This window comes from Anas acuta, chromosome 3 (genome assembly GCF_963932015.1).
Source record: "Anas acuta chromosome 3, bAnaAcu1.1, whole genome shotgun sequence".
NCBI classification, from domain to species: Eukaryota; Metazoa; Chordata; class Aves; order Anseriformes; family Anatidae; genus Anas; species Anas acuta.
Genome location: NC_088981.1, coordinates 90,683,212 through 90,702,677, shown reverse-complemented (window position 1 = coordinate 90,702,677; position 19,466 = coordinate 90,683,212). Strand labels below are relative to the sequence as shown.

General features: G+C 36.5%; 1 protein-coding gene and 1 long non-coding RNA gene across 2 annotated transcripts in view; both read right to left on the bottom strand.

The window, feature by feature from the left end:
* Window positions 1-19,466, bottom strand: part of EYS (eyes shut homolog) — an 830,760-nt gene that overhangs the window by 197,525 nt on the left and 613,769 nt on the right. Inside the window, exon 36 of the mRNA XM_068678264.1 lies at window positions 12,847-13,076. Within this exon, the coding sequence (XP_068534365.1) occupies window positions 12,847-13,076 (230 nt within the window). The remainder of the gene's footprint in view (window positions 1-12,846; window positions 13,077-19,466) is intronic.
* On the bottom strand, window positions 1,340-3,488 carry LOC137853074 (uncharacterized). Its single transcript, XR_011094218.1, has 3 exons — window positions 3,290-3,488; window positions 2,441-2,530; window positions 1,340-2,110 (listed from the first exon to the last, which is right to left on the bottom strand). It is a non-coding gene; the product is annotated as an uncharacterized lncRNA (long non-coding RNA).

The following is a 19,466-nucleotide window of genomic DNA, read 5'->3' as shown; positions in this document are numbered from 1 at the left end:
CCCGCGGGAACGGAGTTAAGCTGAGGCAGGGGAAGTTTAGGCTTGACATCAGGAGGGGGTTCTTCACAGAGAGGGTGGTTGCACACTGGAACAGGCTCCCCAGGGAAGTGGTCACTGCACCGAGCCTGACTGAATTTAAGAAGAGATTGGACTGTGCGCTTAGTCACATGGTCTGAACTTGGGTAGACCTGTGCGGTGTCAAGAGTTGGACTTGATGATCCTTAAGGGTCCCTTCCAACTCAGGATATTCTATGATTCTATGATTCTATGATTTTGCTTTTCCAGATTAGTATTTCGAGTATATTTTCAGTGTTGAGCTGCCCTATCCCCCAGTCTCAGAAAACTCTCCTACCTGCTGTTAGGTGACAAAGTATTTTCTTTATCCTGTTCTCCCTCCTTTTCTTAAGTGTCTTCAGCTTCTTAGTGTATCTATAGTGACCAAATGACTTCATCACCTTATTAATGTCTCTCAAGCCTGTTTGGGTTCCTTCCCTCCAGAGTGTCAACCACACCACACAGCTTGGTGTCATTGACAAACTTGCTGAGGGCACACTCAATCCCACTGTCCATGCCACCAACAAAGACATTAAATAGTGCTGGTACCCATACATATCCATGAGGGACACCACTCATCACTGGTCTCCACCTGAACATCAAGCTATTAATCACACCTGTTTGAGTGTGACCATCCAGCTGAGTGGTCCCTCCATGAAATCCATGCCTCTCCATTTTAGAGAAAAGGATGCTTTCCTTTTTTTTTTTTTTTTTTTTTTTTAAGAGTTAAGAATAACAACTCAATAATTTAAAACTCAGAAAAGCCTGCAATGATAAATCTTTTTGTACTGTGTTGCAAAACAACAACAACAAAACAACCCCACACTAGTATATTCCCTGTTATATGAGAAAACAGATACAAACAGACAGGTATCCAACAGGGACTAGGCTTCTGCTGTTAAACTTGGAAAGAAAATTTTCAGTGCAGTACTTTGCCACATCATACATTTTTACTAATATAAATATGGGGTTGATTTATGCTCTTTATTTTGCTGAAGTTCACCAGTTGCTGAAACAGATTGTTGATATTAATAAAAAGTAACTGGAGCTATGATTATTTCCATAAGATAGTATTAAGAATAATGCCATGTGTTAGAAAATGTTTTTGCAAGTCAGATGAATCTATAGTTTTCCATTGGAAACTGCAGCCAGCAGCTGGTATTTTCAGAAAGCAATCATTGTAATTCAAACAACTTTCAGGATTGTGATTATCTGGCCAAGATTTCTGGTACATCAAGAGCTTTAGCAGGAGTTCTCTGCAGTTGTCTCATAAATGTTAACATTTTTAAGCTCTTACATCTTCAGTCGCTATCCTAAAAAATCTGCTGACAATTACCCAGTTACATCCTATTATGATTGGTAGAGACTAATAGGATGCTTGCCTTTATTTGCTTGGTTTATTTCCCATATTTGCATATTCTCCATCGTATCCAATGTGCAAGATTTTTTTATTATTTGTTTACAACGCAGTGGTTTTATTTTGTTTGTTACAGGCTTCCAGGCTCTGAGGCTAAAGAATTCATTACAGAAGAAAATCCTTGGTACAGGGCACTAGGGTTCACTTAGGAAAATTGTTTTCACTTGTGCAATTTCATGCCTAAAACCTGAATCTAACAGAGAGTTGGAAACTAACAGGGGCTTGGATTTCTCCTTGGGCAATGTCTCAACCCTTTGCTCTGCTTGATGGTGTATTCAGCATTTTGCCTAATTCCACTGAAGCACACATAGTCGCAGGCTTTAAAACATCCATCACATTCTGATCTACACATTTGTAGAACATACTTTATTGTGCTACTAGAAAATTCACATCTTTAACCACAACTTTCCCAGTAGCTAAAATAGCTAAAATATTTTTGATATATAAGGACTTGCAGATTTTATTTATATAATTAAAAAAATGTTAAAACAAACAAACAAAAACACAATTCAAGAAGAAAAACTGACATTTTACATTATTCAAGTGAAGCTGTCTTCTTGTCCTCAAAGGGAAGTTTTCTATTTTGAGGAGCATCAAAGCAGTGACATTGTAATATTCACATTGTAAATCTTCCTCCTCCTAAAACAACAATAAAGTTTTATATAAACACAAGCAGCAAAGTTCCATGAAGATGCATGAAAAGGCAAATGTCAGACATTCTTTTTAGAAGTTGTACACCTCAGGATCCAGAAATGAAACAGCCCCTCTGTTTTTAATTGCAACGCTCTTGAAACCAAACTGTTAAGGCAGCACAACCCTGGGCAGTTATCCTACCTCAGGAACAGAGGTGACTTCAATGGTAAAACACCTAACTAACTACTGCTTATTTTGTGCTATAAAATCAAACCCAGTCTTCTATGTCTCTTTCTTAGAGGCTATGTAATAAAGCTCAAGGAGATTATTTAATACCTTGCCCGCTTTAGTACATGGCATTTCCCGTGGAAGAACGCAAGTGAGCCAGGCTCAGAAAATCAGACTGCCGTTGCATTGCCATCCTGCCTGGGGAGACACATAACATTTCTGCAGATGACTTGATTATCAGCAAATTAGCACGAACAGAACAAATGGCAGCAACTGAGGCATTACTGAAAGAAGGTGTTTCCAGCAAATGCCATAAATGGAGAAGGAAAGGAAGAAAAAACCCCCACATTTGTCACCTGTGCAACAATGGTTATCTTTGAATGAAAAATGACTCAAAGGAGCTGGGAGATTAGCAGCTGAATAGGTTACAGGCTTTAGAGACAATCAATTTTTATACTAATATTTTCAAGCGGAAAATGAAGGGAAGAAAGCTTCTTCCTGCAAATTCTAAACTCATCATTATTTCATTTTCTGTTATCTGTTCTCGTCTAAAATGGTGTTTGTTATCAAATTGTTTCAATTCTCATAAAGATTACTATTACAAGAAAACATTCATCCATGTTAAAGAAAGTGATTTAGATGCCTAATGCTAAAAATGTCAAAATTTCATAGGTCTGATTTACACGAGGAAAGAAAGAGTTGTCTACTTTTTTTTTTTATCCACTTTTTTTTTCTTTCTCCCAGAAATAAAGGCATAACTTCTTTGGAAGGGCCTATGCATGCAAGCCTTTATATCTAAATGCTACAGCTATCTCATTTCTAATAACCAAATGAAAAAAAAAAAAAAGAAAAAAAGAAAAAAAAAAAGAGAAATCTTTGTGCAATGCCTAAAAACAATTATTTTAAATAGCTCATGACTAGATGTGAGTGGATATGAAAACAGAATGAAGAACATACTAGCAAACTGATGGCTCTTTCTAGTATTTTTATCACAATTCTTAACTGTTTTCACAGTTATCTTTCAAAGCTATTAGAGTCCAACAGACTTCAGAATGTACTTTCCTAGAACAGACTCATGAAATATATACCAATACTCCTATACCAGACCCTGTAGGAGTTCCAAAGATCCTGATTTTGGGTTAAGTGGCAATTGCAATGGTAAATAGTTTTATAGAGACTGGGACACCAGCTGTTACAATTGGTTGGTGCTGTGATGAATTATTTCACTATCTCAAAAAGCTCCTTCTTCACTTGTTACCTTCCCTCTAGATGTAACTAAGGTGTGTCTTAAGCTGTCATTTAATCAAGCTTTTAATCTGTTCCTAATCAGTAATCATAGAAAACTGCTGTGATCCTTTGCAATTTCACAAAGGGCACTGGAATGGTTTGAGATGCAGGTCATTTTTAACTGATGAGCTACATAAGTGAACAAACTAGGAATGGGATGGATCCCAGTTCAGGATCTGATGTAGCAGAATGCCGGAGTCCTTAGTGTGGCCAGCAGGTCAAGGGAGGTGATCCTCCCCTTCTACTCTGCCCTGGTCAAGCCTCACCTGGACTACTGTGTCCAATTCTGGGCACCCTAGTACAAAAAAGACAGGGATCTCCTGAGAGTCCTGTGGAGGGCCACAAAGATGATATGCGGCCTGGAGCATCTTCCCTATGAAGAAAGGCTGAGAGACCTGGGTCTGTTCAGCCTAGAGAAAAGACTGAAAGGGGATCTCATCAATGTTTATAAATACCTGAGGTGTGGGAGACAGAGGGATTCAGCCAACCTCTTTTCAATGGTTTGTGGGGAGAGGACAAGGGCAATGGCCACAAAATGGAGCACAAGAAGTTCCACACCAACATCAGAAAGAACTTCTTCGTGGTGAGGGTGACGGAGCACTGGGACAGGCTGCCCAGGGAGGTTGCGGAGTCTCCTCTGGAGATATTCAAGGCCCGTCTGGATGCCTACCTGGGCAGCCTGCTCTAAGGAACCTGCTTTGGCAGGAGGGTTGGACCTGATGATCTCTCGAGGTCCCTTCCAACCCCCAAAATTCTGTGATTCTGTGATTAACACAAAGCTTGTGAACTATGCATATGCCTTACACTCTTACAGTTAGATTTATGTAAAGCTTACACACTCCACTGGATCTAGGACATGATTTCTAAATTGGATGAAAGTGTAATATTAAATTATCTTAAAGCTCAGTTACACTAACCCTTGCTTCTAAGGTGGTAAAATTCTTCCAAACAGTTCAGAAGGGCAGAAGAAGGATTAGTACAAAATTGTTTTACTACTTGTGAGCCCAGCTGCTCTTCCCTCCTGTTTTCCTTCAATTTAAAAAAACACTTAAGCCAGTATGAACCCGATATGTAGTAACTGATAAAATAAAATGGCATTAGATTGGGGATATTATATTCTCCGTAATTTTATGAACTACGAAGGAAGAAAATGTAGGAACCACATGCCAGGTCCAGGTGACTGTGCAGCTAATATAAGACTGGATTTGTTCCCCTCTCACTAGATATTTTTCAAACCTATACAAATTCTGTGCATGATGGCACAACTGGGATTTCTCAAAAGCCCAAAGACTGTAGGAAGAAGATAAAAGGTAACAACAGAGAAAATGCTTTATCAGAACTTCAGGAAGGAAAAATCCACCTTTCCTGGTTACATTTCTTCTGTTGGCCTGAAGTTTTTTTCAGAAGAAAAAGTACAGAAATGAGGTGTGGTGAGGACACAGAGCCTAAATAATGACATTAATAGTAGAGAATAAAGAATGACTCCTTCCAAAATCTGTGAGCAAAGTGACAATACTCACAGACAAAAACTTTGTCTGCTGTTAGGAGTTCCAGGATGAGTACCACTGACTTAACACAATTACAATAATACAAAAAAACGTGGAACCCTACCTCCAAATACTGACTGAGAGCACATCAATCTGGCTCTAACTTCAAATGGATCCCTCAAGGGATGAAATATCTGAGTCATTTCCCAGCTATGGATCAGCAGTTTGTCCAAGTGAATCTCAACTTTACATTAGACTTGACCTTAAGAGACTAGCATGGATGGGGAAATTTTATACCATGTCTAAATACATGCAATTATTATTAAAACAACTATGTTTACAAATAGCTGGTTTTTATACTTGTTTACAAAAAAAAAAAAAAAAAGTTATAAATTTAATTACTAAGCTAAAAAGTTACTACAAAATTAAATCAATGGAAATATGTCTAAATGTATTTATTTATTTTATATAATGGTTTAGCTCCAAATTTCATCCTGCTTCAGGTGTATTTTATTTATTCAGGTGTATACAACTCCCCAAACATAAATGATTATTCAGAATAACCTACAGAATTTTGCTTTTTATTGGAAATCCTTTTTAGTTTGACTTGTAGATTCTGCTCACACTGCCAGAACATACTGATTCTTCATTTAAAAGACACTTGTATATCAATGCCTATACTTGGCGCAAACCGCATAAACTGTATCTGCTTATCCAGGCTTCTCAAATCTACATCATCAATGGGAGACTTCTAAGTTTGAAAAGCAGTTAAGAGGACAAGCACAAGGATTTAATCCTTCAATATTTGATAAGGAAGTTCCATAATATTATTATTTTTGTCTGCTTCTTTGAAAAATAATGAAAGAGCTTTCAAAAGTTTCTGCTCACAAAATCTGCAGTCTCATATCAGCAAATCAAATATTTATTCTTCTCTACTGCTATGTAAAATAGTTCCTTTAACTCCGGTTGTGTGCACATCTATGCATACAAATGTGGATGTGCCTAGGATCATCAGTAACTCTCGTGGCCATGTTATTTGAAATCAAGTGAAGGTATGTCACACCTTGCTACTTTTCTTCAGAAAAGTGAGTAGAGTCCCAGATACGCAATATTGGTCACATATGCTACATTGGACAGTATTACAGATGTCAACTCCCTCTTCTGCTTCTTTTCCTCACTCCCCTTCTTGTGGCTGCAATACTTCACAAAACTACCTGAAGCATACAGAAGAGAACGTAGCCCACTGGAACTCCAGTCTGACAAGGACAACCGCTCTCCTTCTCTGTCTTCTGCTGAAGCCCCAAAGGAAGCTCCCTTTTCACTGAATCTGGAGCATGCTCATTCCTTCTATCCTGTGTTAATAAGGAAGGAAATTGTTTCACATTGTGCTTCAGAACTGCAACGTGAAATTGATGAGAGTTTCTAATAACAGTGAAAAAGAGAAGACAAAATACACTTCTTTCTTATATCTATCTTATATATGAAAGCTTCTTTTATAATGGGCAACCACCAGGACTGACAGGCAAGTCAATTACACAAGGTTATAGGAAGAGAGCTATTTCCAGGAAGAGGTAGGTGGATGTACTTGAAAGACAAGACCATACTGTGAGTATTAACCACATACAGTGAGAAGCTCCAAGATAATATGTAGGACAGCAAAAACAGAAAACAATCTGCCTGCCAACTAGTTTGGAAAATCAATGGTGGACTAAACTGTGATTGTTTGCCCTCAAGAACCAAGGGCTCTCTCTTCTCAAGAACCAGAGCCATTTGCTTTGAAAAATGTTTCTATATTGCACAAATATAAAGGCTGCATGTGCCAAGAAGTTACAGTCTGAGCCTCACTGAAAAACTGTGATGATTACTTTATGTAACAGCAGTTATATAGAAGAGACACTGATCTCTGACTTTTGTGGTCATCTCCATACTCATCCATGCATAGACTGATTTCTAAAAGCCTTTGTGTGACATCAGTTGTAAGATATGTGCCAATATATAAGTTATATAAAATATTTATTTAAAATATAAGCCAATGATCAGAAATTCAAATATTACATCAACCAATAAAAAAATTCTGCAGTTACACAAAAAAATATTTCATCAACAAAAAATCCCTTTAATCATGCAACTTAAATAATTAAATATTGGCAGCATAGGTGACTTTTTTTTTTTGATCGCAAAACTGTCCAATACTTTACTTCATTTTAAGTACAGTATTTCCTTCATACCAATTACTTCAAAGAGGAAAATAGTTTAAATAATCTAGTTTCCTTAGGAAAAGCTGTGGAAAAAAAATCAGTGTTGAAACTATTCTGGAATTCAGTTAGCTGTATGTACATTTTTTAATGATAAACAAGTACCAACTTTCCTGCCATTTAGAGATAAAATGAAAGATACATGTTGTCATGATACTTAGAGATGATACATGCTATGTTTTTTTTTCTTTTTTTTTTTTTCTGTTTTATAGCTTGTGAGTTTTTATATTATTTCACTGTACTTTATTTCAGTGGTTTTGGAATTAAATCCAGTGAATGTATTTATTTCCTCTTGCCCTGGCCACATCACATACACTACTGCACTTGTTAAAGTGGACTATTGAATTCCACAGCTCTTTGAATCCTCGTTTCTAAGAAGAAACAGATGAGGTAGGGCTGAAGCAGGCGGGTGTTCAAGAAGTGGATAATTCTATAAACCTGGTGATTGAAGAGTCAGACTTATCTCAAGGAAAGCAAAACAGAAGAGACCAACAGTTGAACGAGGAGGAAGAAAGTCAAAAGGCTGCAAGATGGAAGGGCAGATACAGCTTCCTGTTAAACTTTGTTTCCCATGTGAACATCTGGGAGTTGTTCTGGCCATGAGAATCCTCTGGTCCGTTGATCAGCTCATTAAACTTGCCTGGCCCAGGTTATTAGAGTGAACTCACCACTTTGTTCAGTGATAGCTGGATATTCCACCTACATCACTGGAAGTGGTAACTGGAGTACATAAAATCAGATTTTTACCCATTACATTTACAGAGAAGATACACTAAACAGATACAATATTTTAGTTCATATGTGAAATACTACTTTACAATTGCAATTTGAATTCTGATAAAATCTCTTACTACAGAGTCAAAATCATGAAGGTGACAAAAAGCTTTGTGTTGTTTGCTCCCCCACTGTATCACTATGTGATTACTTACAGATGCAAAGCAGAAAAATATTAAGTATTGTTATCAAGTTATACTTTACAAGGTTTGCGTAGTCCTGTATTCAGAGTGCAAGATTATATACATGAGTGAAAGTACTGAGTGCATTAAAGCTAATTAGATAACTCCTTTTTACATTGCTCACAAAAATAGTATTTCTGTTGAATTTTATTTTATTAAATAAACCATATGGGAAAAGCTAGCCATTTCGTACACACAACATGCTATACAGGCAACTAGAGTATCAAAGCAATATACAACACACAATGTTATTTAACTTCTGGCTGAATTCTACTTTTTTTTCTGTCCTACTTTGCTCTTAATTTTTAAACTCATACTTTAAAAAACATTCAAAATCTGAAGTTAAAACTCGTGTTGCCATTTGATCTATTTTTGTTTGTTTGTTTGTTTGTTTTGTGTATGTAAATACACAAATAAATGTGTTTTGCACTAAATCAATAGATACAAGTTTAGACATTGGCTCTAGTTTATGGCATCAAATTAATTATACATGTATGCAGTTCACAGAATCACAGAACAGGACAGGATGGAACAGACCTCTGGCAGTTATCCAGACCAAACCCTTCTGTGCAAGCAGGGCCACCTGGAGCAAGTTGTCCAGGACTATGCTCAGATGACTTTTGAAGTCCTTCAGAAGGGAGACTCCAAAACCTGGCTGGTAAACACGTTTCAGTGGTCAGAGTTAATACATGTCCTTGAACACATTATCTTTTTCTGCTCACAGAGTCTTTCAGGTTTAGGAATCACTCCGAGGGAGGAGAAAATGGGTAAAATAGCACTTGAATTCTGGAAAAAGAGAGGATATGGGAGTAAAAACATCGTGTTTTTCTTGCTGGGTACCTCAGACTGAGACTTGAGTGTAGAGAGAAAAGCAAGCATGAAGAACTGCCCTTCCTCACACACACTTCTGTATATGATTTCCATTTCCTAAGCCTTTTTTTTTTTTTTAAATGTTGTAAATAGTTACAGACTTGTTTAAAACCCCATGTACACAGTATAAACATTATTGAGGAGATAAGTAGATCTTCAACCTACTACAGATATGAGATTCTATGCTACTAAATATGATTGAAATCATTGCCTCATGGAACCTGGACCAACTACATTTATTTTCAAAAACAAACACACAAAAAAAGTCTGACTTCAGTGATATTAGTCAACAATGCAAGTCAGAAATGTTAGGTTATGAAAAAATTATAGAAGAACTGCTAGTAAAATAAATCTTTAATGTTTAAGGTTGTATTACCATTATTACTCAATAAATCAGGTATTCAACAAGTGTGTCTCAGGGAATAAATGCAGCAAAATCTCAAGGCTGGACCGGTAAAAGATAAATGCCTTTAACAGCCTCCCACTTTGCTCCTGGTTTTGCAGCTTTGCCAAAGGAGTTGACCTTTAAGTAATGTACAGCACATACACAGGCAAAATATCAAATTAAACAGATGATTTCCTGGTTTTAACATACGGCATTTAAATATTCTTTGATTGAACAATTTATAAAACTTTTACAGAATACTAAAAAAATTTGGAGACTTTAAAAATGTTAATCATATAATTAGCAGTCAGAGTCATACTTTCTTTGTGCATGCAAGACAGTGATATTCTAAACCTACCACTATGAACTTTACCGTAATAGACAACCATCTGCCGTCATGTCAGAACAGAAACATTATGCTTCTCTCACTTGTGTGTAGGGAAATCACGATGAAGCAGATAAAACAGCTTAGCTAACAAGGAGTTGTTTCATGGAGGAAAGAACATACACACTGCATATTAAAGTCAAAGCTTATTTATCCAGAAAGAAAAAGAAAGGTGTATTTAGCCATGACATCTGGGGTTACCCTTCACTGTATTCCCTATTTATGCAATCCTTTCTTTCTGTTGCATGACTGCTCAGTAATAAAGATTAATTTACACTGGTGGCAAATTTTCTACACTGCATTTTAAATTAGAGTTTTTAAAATAAAGCTTGTAGCAACTTCTCATTTCCAGGCAACTTTGGTAAGTCATAGTTAAAAAAAAGAAAAAAAAGGGAAAATATTGAAACTAATATTAAAGGGAACTGGGGCTTCAGATGGTTTCACATGTATGCTTTAGACTAAATACTCACTTTGGCATACATCCAGCATTGATACCTTCAATTTCACTTTAGCAAATACACTGATTTGCCTACATTATTTTCTATTATCTTGGAAAAATGGAAATACATTTCTACTTTTTAAAATTGCCATTTAAACATATTACAGATTTTAGAAGTATCTGATTAAACAGAGTAAAAACACTACAAGAAACCTGGCTTATACCTAATGTACCCATAATGATGTTTCCGACTTCAACATATTTCTCACAAGGGCAGAACTAGCTGCTGTACTTTATTCGTTAAGGAACAACCTAATAGGAAAAGGCAATATTGAATATAATGTAACACTACCAAATCAAACCACGTAAGTGAGATAATGACAGTCGCTTGCTTTAACTCTAGGAGATGGTCTCATATGCCATTAGAAATATACAGTTTCTTCCGAGAAATGAAGTCATGCATCTTAAACCAGATATAAGACAAACAAATGCACGGGTTCTAATGCATTATGTTCTACAATAATGAGTTCTTCCCACACTTTTTGAAGAACTAGACCTTCACCTTCAAAGCATTGTAATGACAGGACTTGGTGTTTTCTCATCTCATTTACATTAAATTATCAGTCTTGTAGAAACGTCAGGACTAAATAAAATCACATTATGCTACAGTTGCTTTTCAGCCACTAAATAGAGAATACATCAAATCTGATCCTGATCTACACGAGCACAGAACGTGGCAGCACCTGATGCTCCAGGGAGCTGCCAATAAGCCTGTCACACACCGCAGCCCGGGCTGACCCAGGAGTGCCAAGCATGAGGCAGGGAGCTATTCAGTGTATTAAAGGTGAGGCTGTGTAGTGTAAAAGCAGAGTTCTGTGAAAAGAGGAACTCCTTAATTTGTCTCCTCCATACAATGGGAAGAAAAAAAGAAGATAAATGCTTTTCTTTCAGTGCCAGAACTATTAAAACACATCCTTTGCAGAAAAATGGATCGCTGCTCAAATCTGTTCATCAAGCATGCCTGCAAGCTTCTGCAAAGCAAATGGCACCTCTTCCAAGTTTAGAAAAAAAGAGAAGATATCTCACAGAAACTAGACATTCAACCATTAAAAGGTTATATGATTGTATAGTTGAGGTTATATTCTCAAAAGGAGTTACCTGCTACATTTTTTTTTAAAGTTTGTATTCTGATTTTACCAAATGGAATAGCTACCAGTGTGTCTAAAGTAGGATGCTTTGGTCCTAATCATCAGAGATTTAGTTACAATGGTAACATCTTGTGGTAGTCCTCTGCTTTTAATCTGCTCTTAAGGTAGTTGTACTGGGTTTACACTGCAGGGTTTTGAACTGTATAGAAGATATCCAGAGAATTCAGTTTTAACGTTGATAAAGCTGAATATAAATGATTTAATGTATTACAGAATTTGGAAAGCCTGAAAGGTGTAATATTCTCTGATACCTACACATACATACTGCAATTATTTTTCTGAGCTGGCTGTCATTGGTTGTTTTCTCATGTAGCGAGTGTACTACTTTTACACAGTAATACTAGGTGATATTAGCTCAGCTGTACTGGCAGTCTGGAAAGGGCATTTTTAACTCCAGTTGTCTGCATTTCATACCCAGGGAAGTTCATTAGGAGGATGTTACAATTATATAATCACAATCTAGACATTTCTTTCTTTTCCTGTACACCAGAGATGACATTTAATACTAGGAGAATTATCCACTACCATTAATAACCCACTGTACTCAAAAGTTAAAACAGCTTCTGAAGACAGCTATAATATCTATCAAAAAAACAACAACAACAAAAAAAAACAACAAACCAACTTTCTGAAATGTGGTAATGCAAAATAATTAGAATTACTAAAGAGAAAACTTAGCAGTTATTGTTTAGTTATTTTATAGGCTTGATTTTTACGAGGAAACAAACATTGTCCAAAGATTTTATTTTATTTAAATTCTAATTAAATTATGTTAATCTGATTAATCTGTGCACTATAAGGAGTAGTAATACAATAGAATTATAAATGTACTTCAGAGTAAAAAAAAGTATTTTTCAACAAAGGACCAGGTACAGTAGCAAAAAGAGAACAATCTGTAGAAGCTAAAAAAAATATCTTTTGAAGAAATATTGTCCTTATTTTCATAAATTAACTTTCTTCTCTTCCAGAAATACTAGGTTTCAAGCCATGTATTAAAACTGTGAATAATGTTTTGCACAAATAACATTTTTTTTCCCATTAATTCAAGTCTGTTACTCTTACTAATGCACACATCAAAAATATTATTCTAAATACCTCAACTAGTATACTTTGGAGTTATCACACCAACTCAGATGGAAAGCAGAGAAACATAATGATCATTAACTCTTCCCCTTTTCTTGTTCCAAAGGAACGTAAGACATGCATTTCACAAATAATATAGAAAGAATGAGCCACAACTACCTTTTTCGCAGAACCGACCAGTGAAGTGCAGTGGGCAGTCACACTGAAATGAGGTGGCCCCACTAGGCAGAGAGATGGGATGACAAGTTCCTCCATTGCGGCACAGTCCCTCCTGGCATACGGATGCTAATTCAGGGGAACTTGGAGAGGGCACAACAGGCTCAGGCAGTTCCGCCATATCGTAAGAAACCGTAGGGAATGCTGTTGGCAGATGTGTAGGTACAGGAGTCCTGAAAGGATAAAGACAAAATATGAAAACAAAGCATTTCAAGACCTGCTTTTGCCACCACACTTCAGCTTAATTTTAAAACTGTAGCTATTTTTTTAGGAATTCAGACTATATTTAAGAAAATGCGAGTGCATTAGTAAATCCCAAATCAAGTCCTTATCCTGAAAGCTAGCAAAAAAAATAATGACGGTGTTTTTCCCTGTGTAGGAGCAAGAAATAACCTCCATACATATAGCACATTTTGTACAAACTGTCATAATTCCTTTTTGGTGGAAGTCAACAGTGGAGTGATTAGCAAACACAGGCTTGTATTATTAAATATTTTACTGCTTGAAGCTCCCAATTCTTGTAAAGAGGCATTCTAGAAGACAAGACTTCCATACAAGTAGATTAAGCATATATATGCATAAGAAAAGTGCCTCAGTGCAACAATATATTATCTTTTATATTTAGTTATAAATAACTATACATGAGAGGACAAGAGAAACAAAAAGAGAAATAGTTTTCTTTTCACTTCCCCCCTCAAAATTTTCGTGTTCAAGCTGACGTTATCTTTCTCTCCTCAGCTTTTGAGCTCTCACATTAACTACTAGACTGATATGTTAAGCCGTTTCTTCCTTTTAAATTATTTTCTATCTCAAGGTTGTTATTTTTATTATCTCAAGGGCTAGAAATGAGTTAGCAATGCCACTTGTTTGTCCTAGTTATCAGCTTTGTTTATTACTGCTTTTTGTTTTCATCCAGAGTGCCAAAATTGTGGCTTGCTAAAACCATTCAAATCTAAGGCTATTGATTTACTAACCAGAACAATTTATATGTGTGACACAAAATTACTATTATAGGGGCAAAGCAAAAAGAATCAAAAGTCACAAGAAGGTTCATGGCTAATTAATATATGGTACCCAATATGCTTCCACAATTAAAAAAAAAATCACTAAATTTTAAATAAGAGACAGACAATCTTCCTTCATTTTATGAAGGTCAAGAGGTTCTGCTCTTTCCAGAACAGAACTTGAATTTTCAGATTTCATGTAAGTAATCTAACAAAATACCTTACTGCTTTTACTTCATTGGTAATTTTCAGATTTCTGAATATTTCTCTTATGTCTCAGTGCTGCATCAAAAAAATCATATTACAGAAAGGCAGACTAGGTTTAATGGAAATGGTAGTCAAGTTTTGACCAAAAAAGAACATAGAGAATATACACTTCATACAATGATTTATAAGCATCACACTGGGATGTCAGCATTTCTGGGAATGTATTAAAAATCAATGGTCAAATTCTTATTTATTTTGGTGAAAATGGTATTATAAACCTATTTTAAATAATAATAATAATAATAACTTGGTCCTTCCTGCACACTTTGCTCTCTCCTTGTCACCCGTACTTGTATCAGCTAAATCTTCTGCTTCATCATATCATAGAAGTTGAGGCATGTCTTAAAAAGAAGTGTTTGAGAGGGATGATGCATCTTGAGAATTGAGTGTGACTGCAGAAGCAAGGTAGATGGGGAGAGAGTGGTGTGATGGGATTCCAGACATCATCTTCTTAAATCTTGCTTCCATATTTTTTACATATCTTGTTTAGTCATGACTACAAGAAAACTGATTTTAATAATTAACTTTTTTGAATTTGTGTTTTATAAAGTGCTAACAAGCTTCACCATATTATGAACTAATAGAATGTAACACGTCTAATTATGTATAGCATGTATAGCTCCTTATTGAAAAAAAAAAGTTCTCTGAATCATCAATATAGCACATGTAGAACCTGTACGAATACAATGATATATGCTGCAAGGCAGGCAGGAAGGAAAGGCAGCTGGATGGAGAAAGGACAGAAATCACTCAAGACAAAGTAAATATCTAATAGGACTCAGAGAAAGGGACAGCAATTGAAAAAGGAGCAGAGCCCAGGGAAAGAATAATAGGCGCACAAGGCTTATGTGACAGTGTAGAAGAGATGTGCAGAGTGATGATACAGGCAGCATTAGAAAGGGATACCGAAGCAGAGAGAAAGACTGCCACAGATAGCTAGAGAGCAGTGAGATGTAGAAGAGAAAAGGAGACATTTGGGAAGCAAGATCTGTTTATAATAAGGCCTCTAGTTGTATAAATACTTTGAAAATAGGAACCCCTTGTGTTCTTCCAGGAGAAACAAGGTAATCCCCAGGTATGGGTGTGTGGGAAGTTCTGCTTCTGGCAAGATATGATCCTTACGGATCTGCAGGGAAGGGGATGAGGGTCAGTAACTAGCAGACTAAGCACTTCTAGCTATGGGATCCAAACCTTCACGCTGCCCTTCTTTGTACCTGTGCCAGCCCTAACATCTCTCTCCTACTTTCTGCACACTCTTTTCCCTTCCAGCAACTGTCTTAAAGCTGAGGAATCCCTCCCTTACTGCTCCCTAAACATAATTTAGACAACAGCTTGTTATAGCCCCCCCATCACTTGTGTTAAAATGTGGCTTACAGAGAGGTAAGAATGACAGGTACAAAACTCTTTATGAAGTCTGACTGCTTCATTAACCTCTTGACTACAAAAAGGAAGTATTCTGTATATTGCACAGTAACGACATGAATTCATATCAACGATAAGCAAAATTTGATATAAATGGTAAAGAAAAAATTTTTGAAATGAAAAATGACTTTGTGACTGCCTCTACCTTCTGTTTTCTACCGACCCCGTTTCACAAAATTCCAGAAGGATGTAAAACTGCATCTAAATTTAGTCAGTTACATTTGCTTGACAAAGCAATTCATCAGAACCAGAACTGCTTTTTATTAAAACTCTTTTCCAGTGCCCCACTCCATCAGTCATTCATGAACAGCATGAAAGGTTCAAGATATTTATAAAGTTTGTGGGATTTACAGACAGTAGAGTACCTTACAGTGCTCAGAAACTTAATGGGATGTCATTAATACAAACAGGTAAAAGAATGTTGAAAAAAAAAAAAAAAAGAATGAAAGATTGAAAATGAAAAAGAAAACTTTCAAATCACAAATGACATGTTTAAAGCATAAACAGAAAGCAGAGGACTAACTAGAATAGTTTCAGAAACACACAGTCATGCTTCTTATAAAACACTTTATGGAGATTAAAAGGCTATGTTGGGTTATACTAAGTACAGCCAGCTCTAATACATCTTTATGCCCTACATAGATGCTGTAAATGTGAACTCAGATACCCAAAGACATCTGGTCATAAATTTCTCTTTAGGCACCTAACTAGACTTTCATATCTTACTGCAATTTTTAAGGAATGCCATCTTTATATTGCATGCTTGGAAATTTTATAGCACATAGAAGTCTCTGCTCCTTGCCATTATGCTCTATCAAAACAAAAACAGAAAATAAGGTTATGAAGGAGGTTTGGTGATAGTTCTTCATTAAAAATAAGTAAAAAAAAAAAAAAAAAAGACGAAGATAAGCAAGTGTTCAGAAATACTTTGAATAAAGAGTGACATAATGCAAAGCATAAGAAACCCAAACCACACACACTGGTTGTTAGAAACGAGGATACAGGGATTTCAAGACGATTAAGTCATCCACTTTCTGTGACAGAAAAGCATCCAAAAAGATAGCAGATAACAGCAAGACTGAAAATAAATGCTAAAAAGATATCAGAGACTGGGGACTTGCTGATAAGAGGCTCAGAAATCTAAGAAAAATAAGTGATTTCCTGATTATTCCTATTTACATTCACAGAATTACAGTATTTCTATTTATATGAATACTATTACAACAAAGAAATTTCTGGGTTTATACCCATTCTCTTCTCCTAAGGGAAATAACTAACATGATCTGAATATGGGCCAGTCCATTCAGAGCAGCATTAAGGGTGCACTGCCGTGTCTGTTATCTTCTACCAGGCTAGCACAGCAAATTACAACTGCTGAGGCACCTGCTGAGATTACACAGAAGCACAGCATGGCTGGGGTTGGAAGGGACCTCTCAAGATCATCTAGTCCAACCCCCCTGCCGAGCAGGATCGCCTGGAGCACATTGCGCAGGATGGCATCCAGGCCGGTTTTGCGTATCTCCAGAGAAGGAGACTCCACAACCTGTTCCAGTGCTCTGTCACCCACACAGTACAGAAGGGCCCTCTTCTAACCAGCTGGAACCTCCTGAGCTTCAGTTTGTGCCCTTTGCCTCTAGTCCTGTTGCCAAGCACAACTCAAAAAAGACCGGCTCCATCCTCTCGACACCCTCCCCTCAGATATACATAACGATCATGAATTAAAAATATTACTTTTTCCCCCTCCCCCCCAAAAAAAACACAAAACACAACTAAATGTTTGATAAACTCTGAATTAACAGTAGGTTTACATAAAGAATCAGACATATACAGAAGAATCATTTGGGTCTTTTGGGGAGCTATTACTGGGAATTTGGATTAATATTTCTGTTTGGAAAAAAACAAACAATAAAAACTAACAAAAACTCTGGGAAGAACACGGGCATAAACTTAAGCACTTACTACTAACTATTAGAAAGACTATTGCTCTAATGGCATATAATCTGTAGACTACCATTACAAAATTTACCTCTGAATCAGGTCACAGCTGTTGTCAGGGGTAAAATACTGAATGAGAGGGGTATCTCCCTAAATGTAGCAAGTCATGCTTTCTTGCATTGGAAGCTATGATTTCCAACTACAGAGGCTACTATTTCTCTCTAAAATAGAACCACAGGAGTGTATTTTGAATGAAATTTTATGAGCACAAATAACGCAGCCTAGCTTCATTTTTTGGTTGACATTCTAATCAGCAGAGAAGAAATAAAGAAAAGCTACTTGGCAGGTTGATTTCTCCCTGGTTCATTTGCTAGTTTTTCTCAGGGTGTCAGGCCTTGCTGTGTTGTTTTGGATGTTTTGCTTCAAGATGGTGCCAGCCCTGCTTCCAGGCTCCCTGCAGCTCGCTCTTTTACTGCAAAAGCAGAGCAGAGTTTGCCTGGGCTTGCCAATGGGGCAAACATCTGCAGCTGCACTCACAATCCATTCAAGCTGCTATGAATTAGTAATGACCTCGACTCAACACAGTTTAACTAAAACATTTATTTGAATACAGAACCAGGAAGTGTTTAAAGTAATGTAGTAATTGAGGTGTTAGAAGCTTTGACAATGTGCAATAAAAATAAATCAGGAAAAACTTGATTCACTGATACTACACAACAAGGCCACATTTTTTTTTCCCTTTAAATTTCCCAACCTGTTGCTGCCTCTCAGGTCAATGATGCACAAAAGATCTTGTAACTTGCTACAAGCATCAACACATTGTTTTTAATCTTGAATTGAGCTCAAACAGCTGAGCTTTAGAGGCCTCTAACCTTGTGTTTCATAGCTGAGTACATGGAAGTTTGAAATGCTTGTCTAAATATAGATGTTAGTGCAAATTTTTTATTTTTTTATTTTTTTAATATTACATTCTTCACCACTTAGGGAGATGTACAATCACCTGAATAGCAGGACTATGCTACTATACTATAGCACTTGGGGATCATACTTAATGTTCTGTTGTTAAATCAAAAGCACACACCCACTCCCCTGAGCTCTCATTCTCTTTTCAAAAAGGGGCTGAAGGTAAGAGTGCAAGGAGTTAGGGATGCTACGGATGAAAATGTTAACAAAAATGTCACCTTGCGTTCTTGGCTTTGCTTCACTGTAAGCAGACTTTTTTGAGATGTTACTGTGTACACCAGCCATTTTAGGAAAATATGCCTCATACGTGTGAACTGAGAAAATAGGTGAACTTGTAAAACAGTTGAAAAATAGCCTGGATATTATTACTATTTCCCAAAATTAATATCCCCATGTTCTGATCAAAGCAAGGAAGTAAAGCCCTCATGGATTTTGTTATATGGATACTCCAGTAGCTTGCTGTTTCGAAAACATTTGTAGATTCTTGAAAATTGTGAAAACTGAAAATTGTGGTTATTAAAAAGTCCCTGAAGAAACAGTATAAAAATTACAAAATCAGGAGCAGTTACAATGTTTAAAGGAAAAAAAAAAAAGAGGACTGACTAAACCCAGTGATTCTTATGCCGGGATTATAAAGTATGCAAATTCCTCATTTCTGTCAGACTCTTGATTGTTACCTTGATTTCTTGTGTACAATTTTAACTTTATATAAACCATCAATCACATTTCCATTAAGCCTGTCTGTTATTTATTTTCATTTGCTACCTGCTATATTACCAGTCATGATGCATTCCCAAGCAGTCTGAGCCTAACAACATTAGAAGTATACCAGGCATAATAATATTTCTTAACATTGTAAAGACAAAGACCTACGGTCTTTAAAATAGACCAAAACGTCTCATAAATAATTACACTTTGAATTCAAACAGCTGTCATTAGTGGAAAATTAAAGGCAATTTATTTCATGTCAAA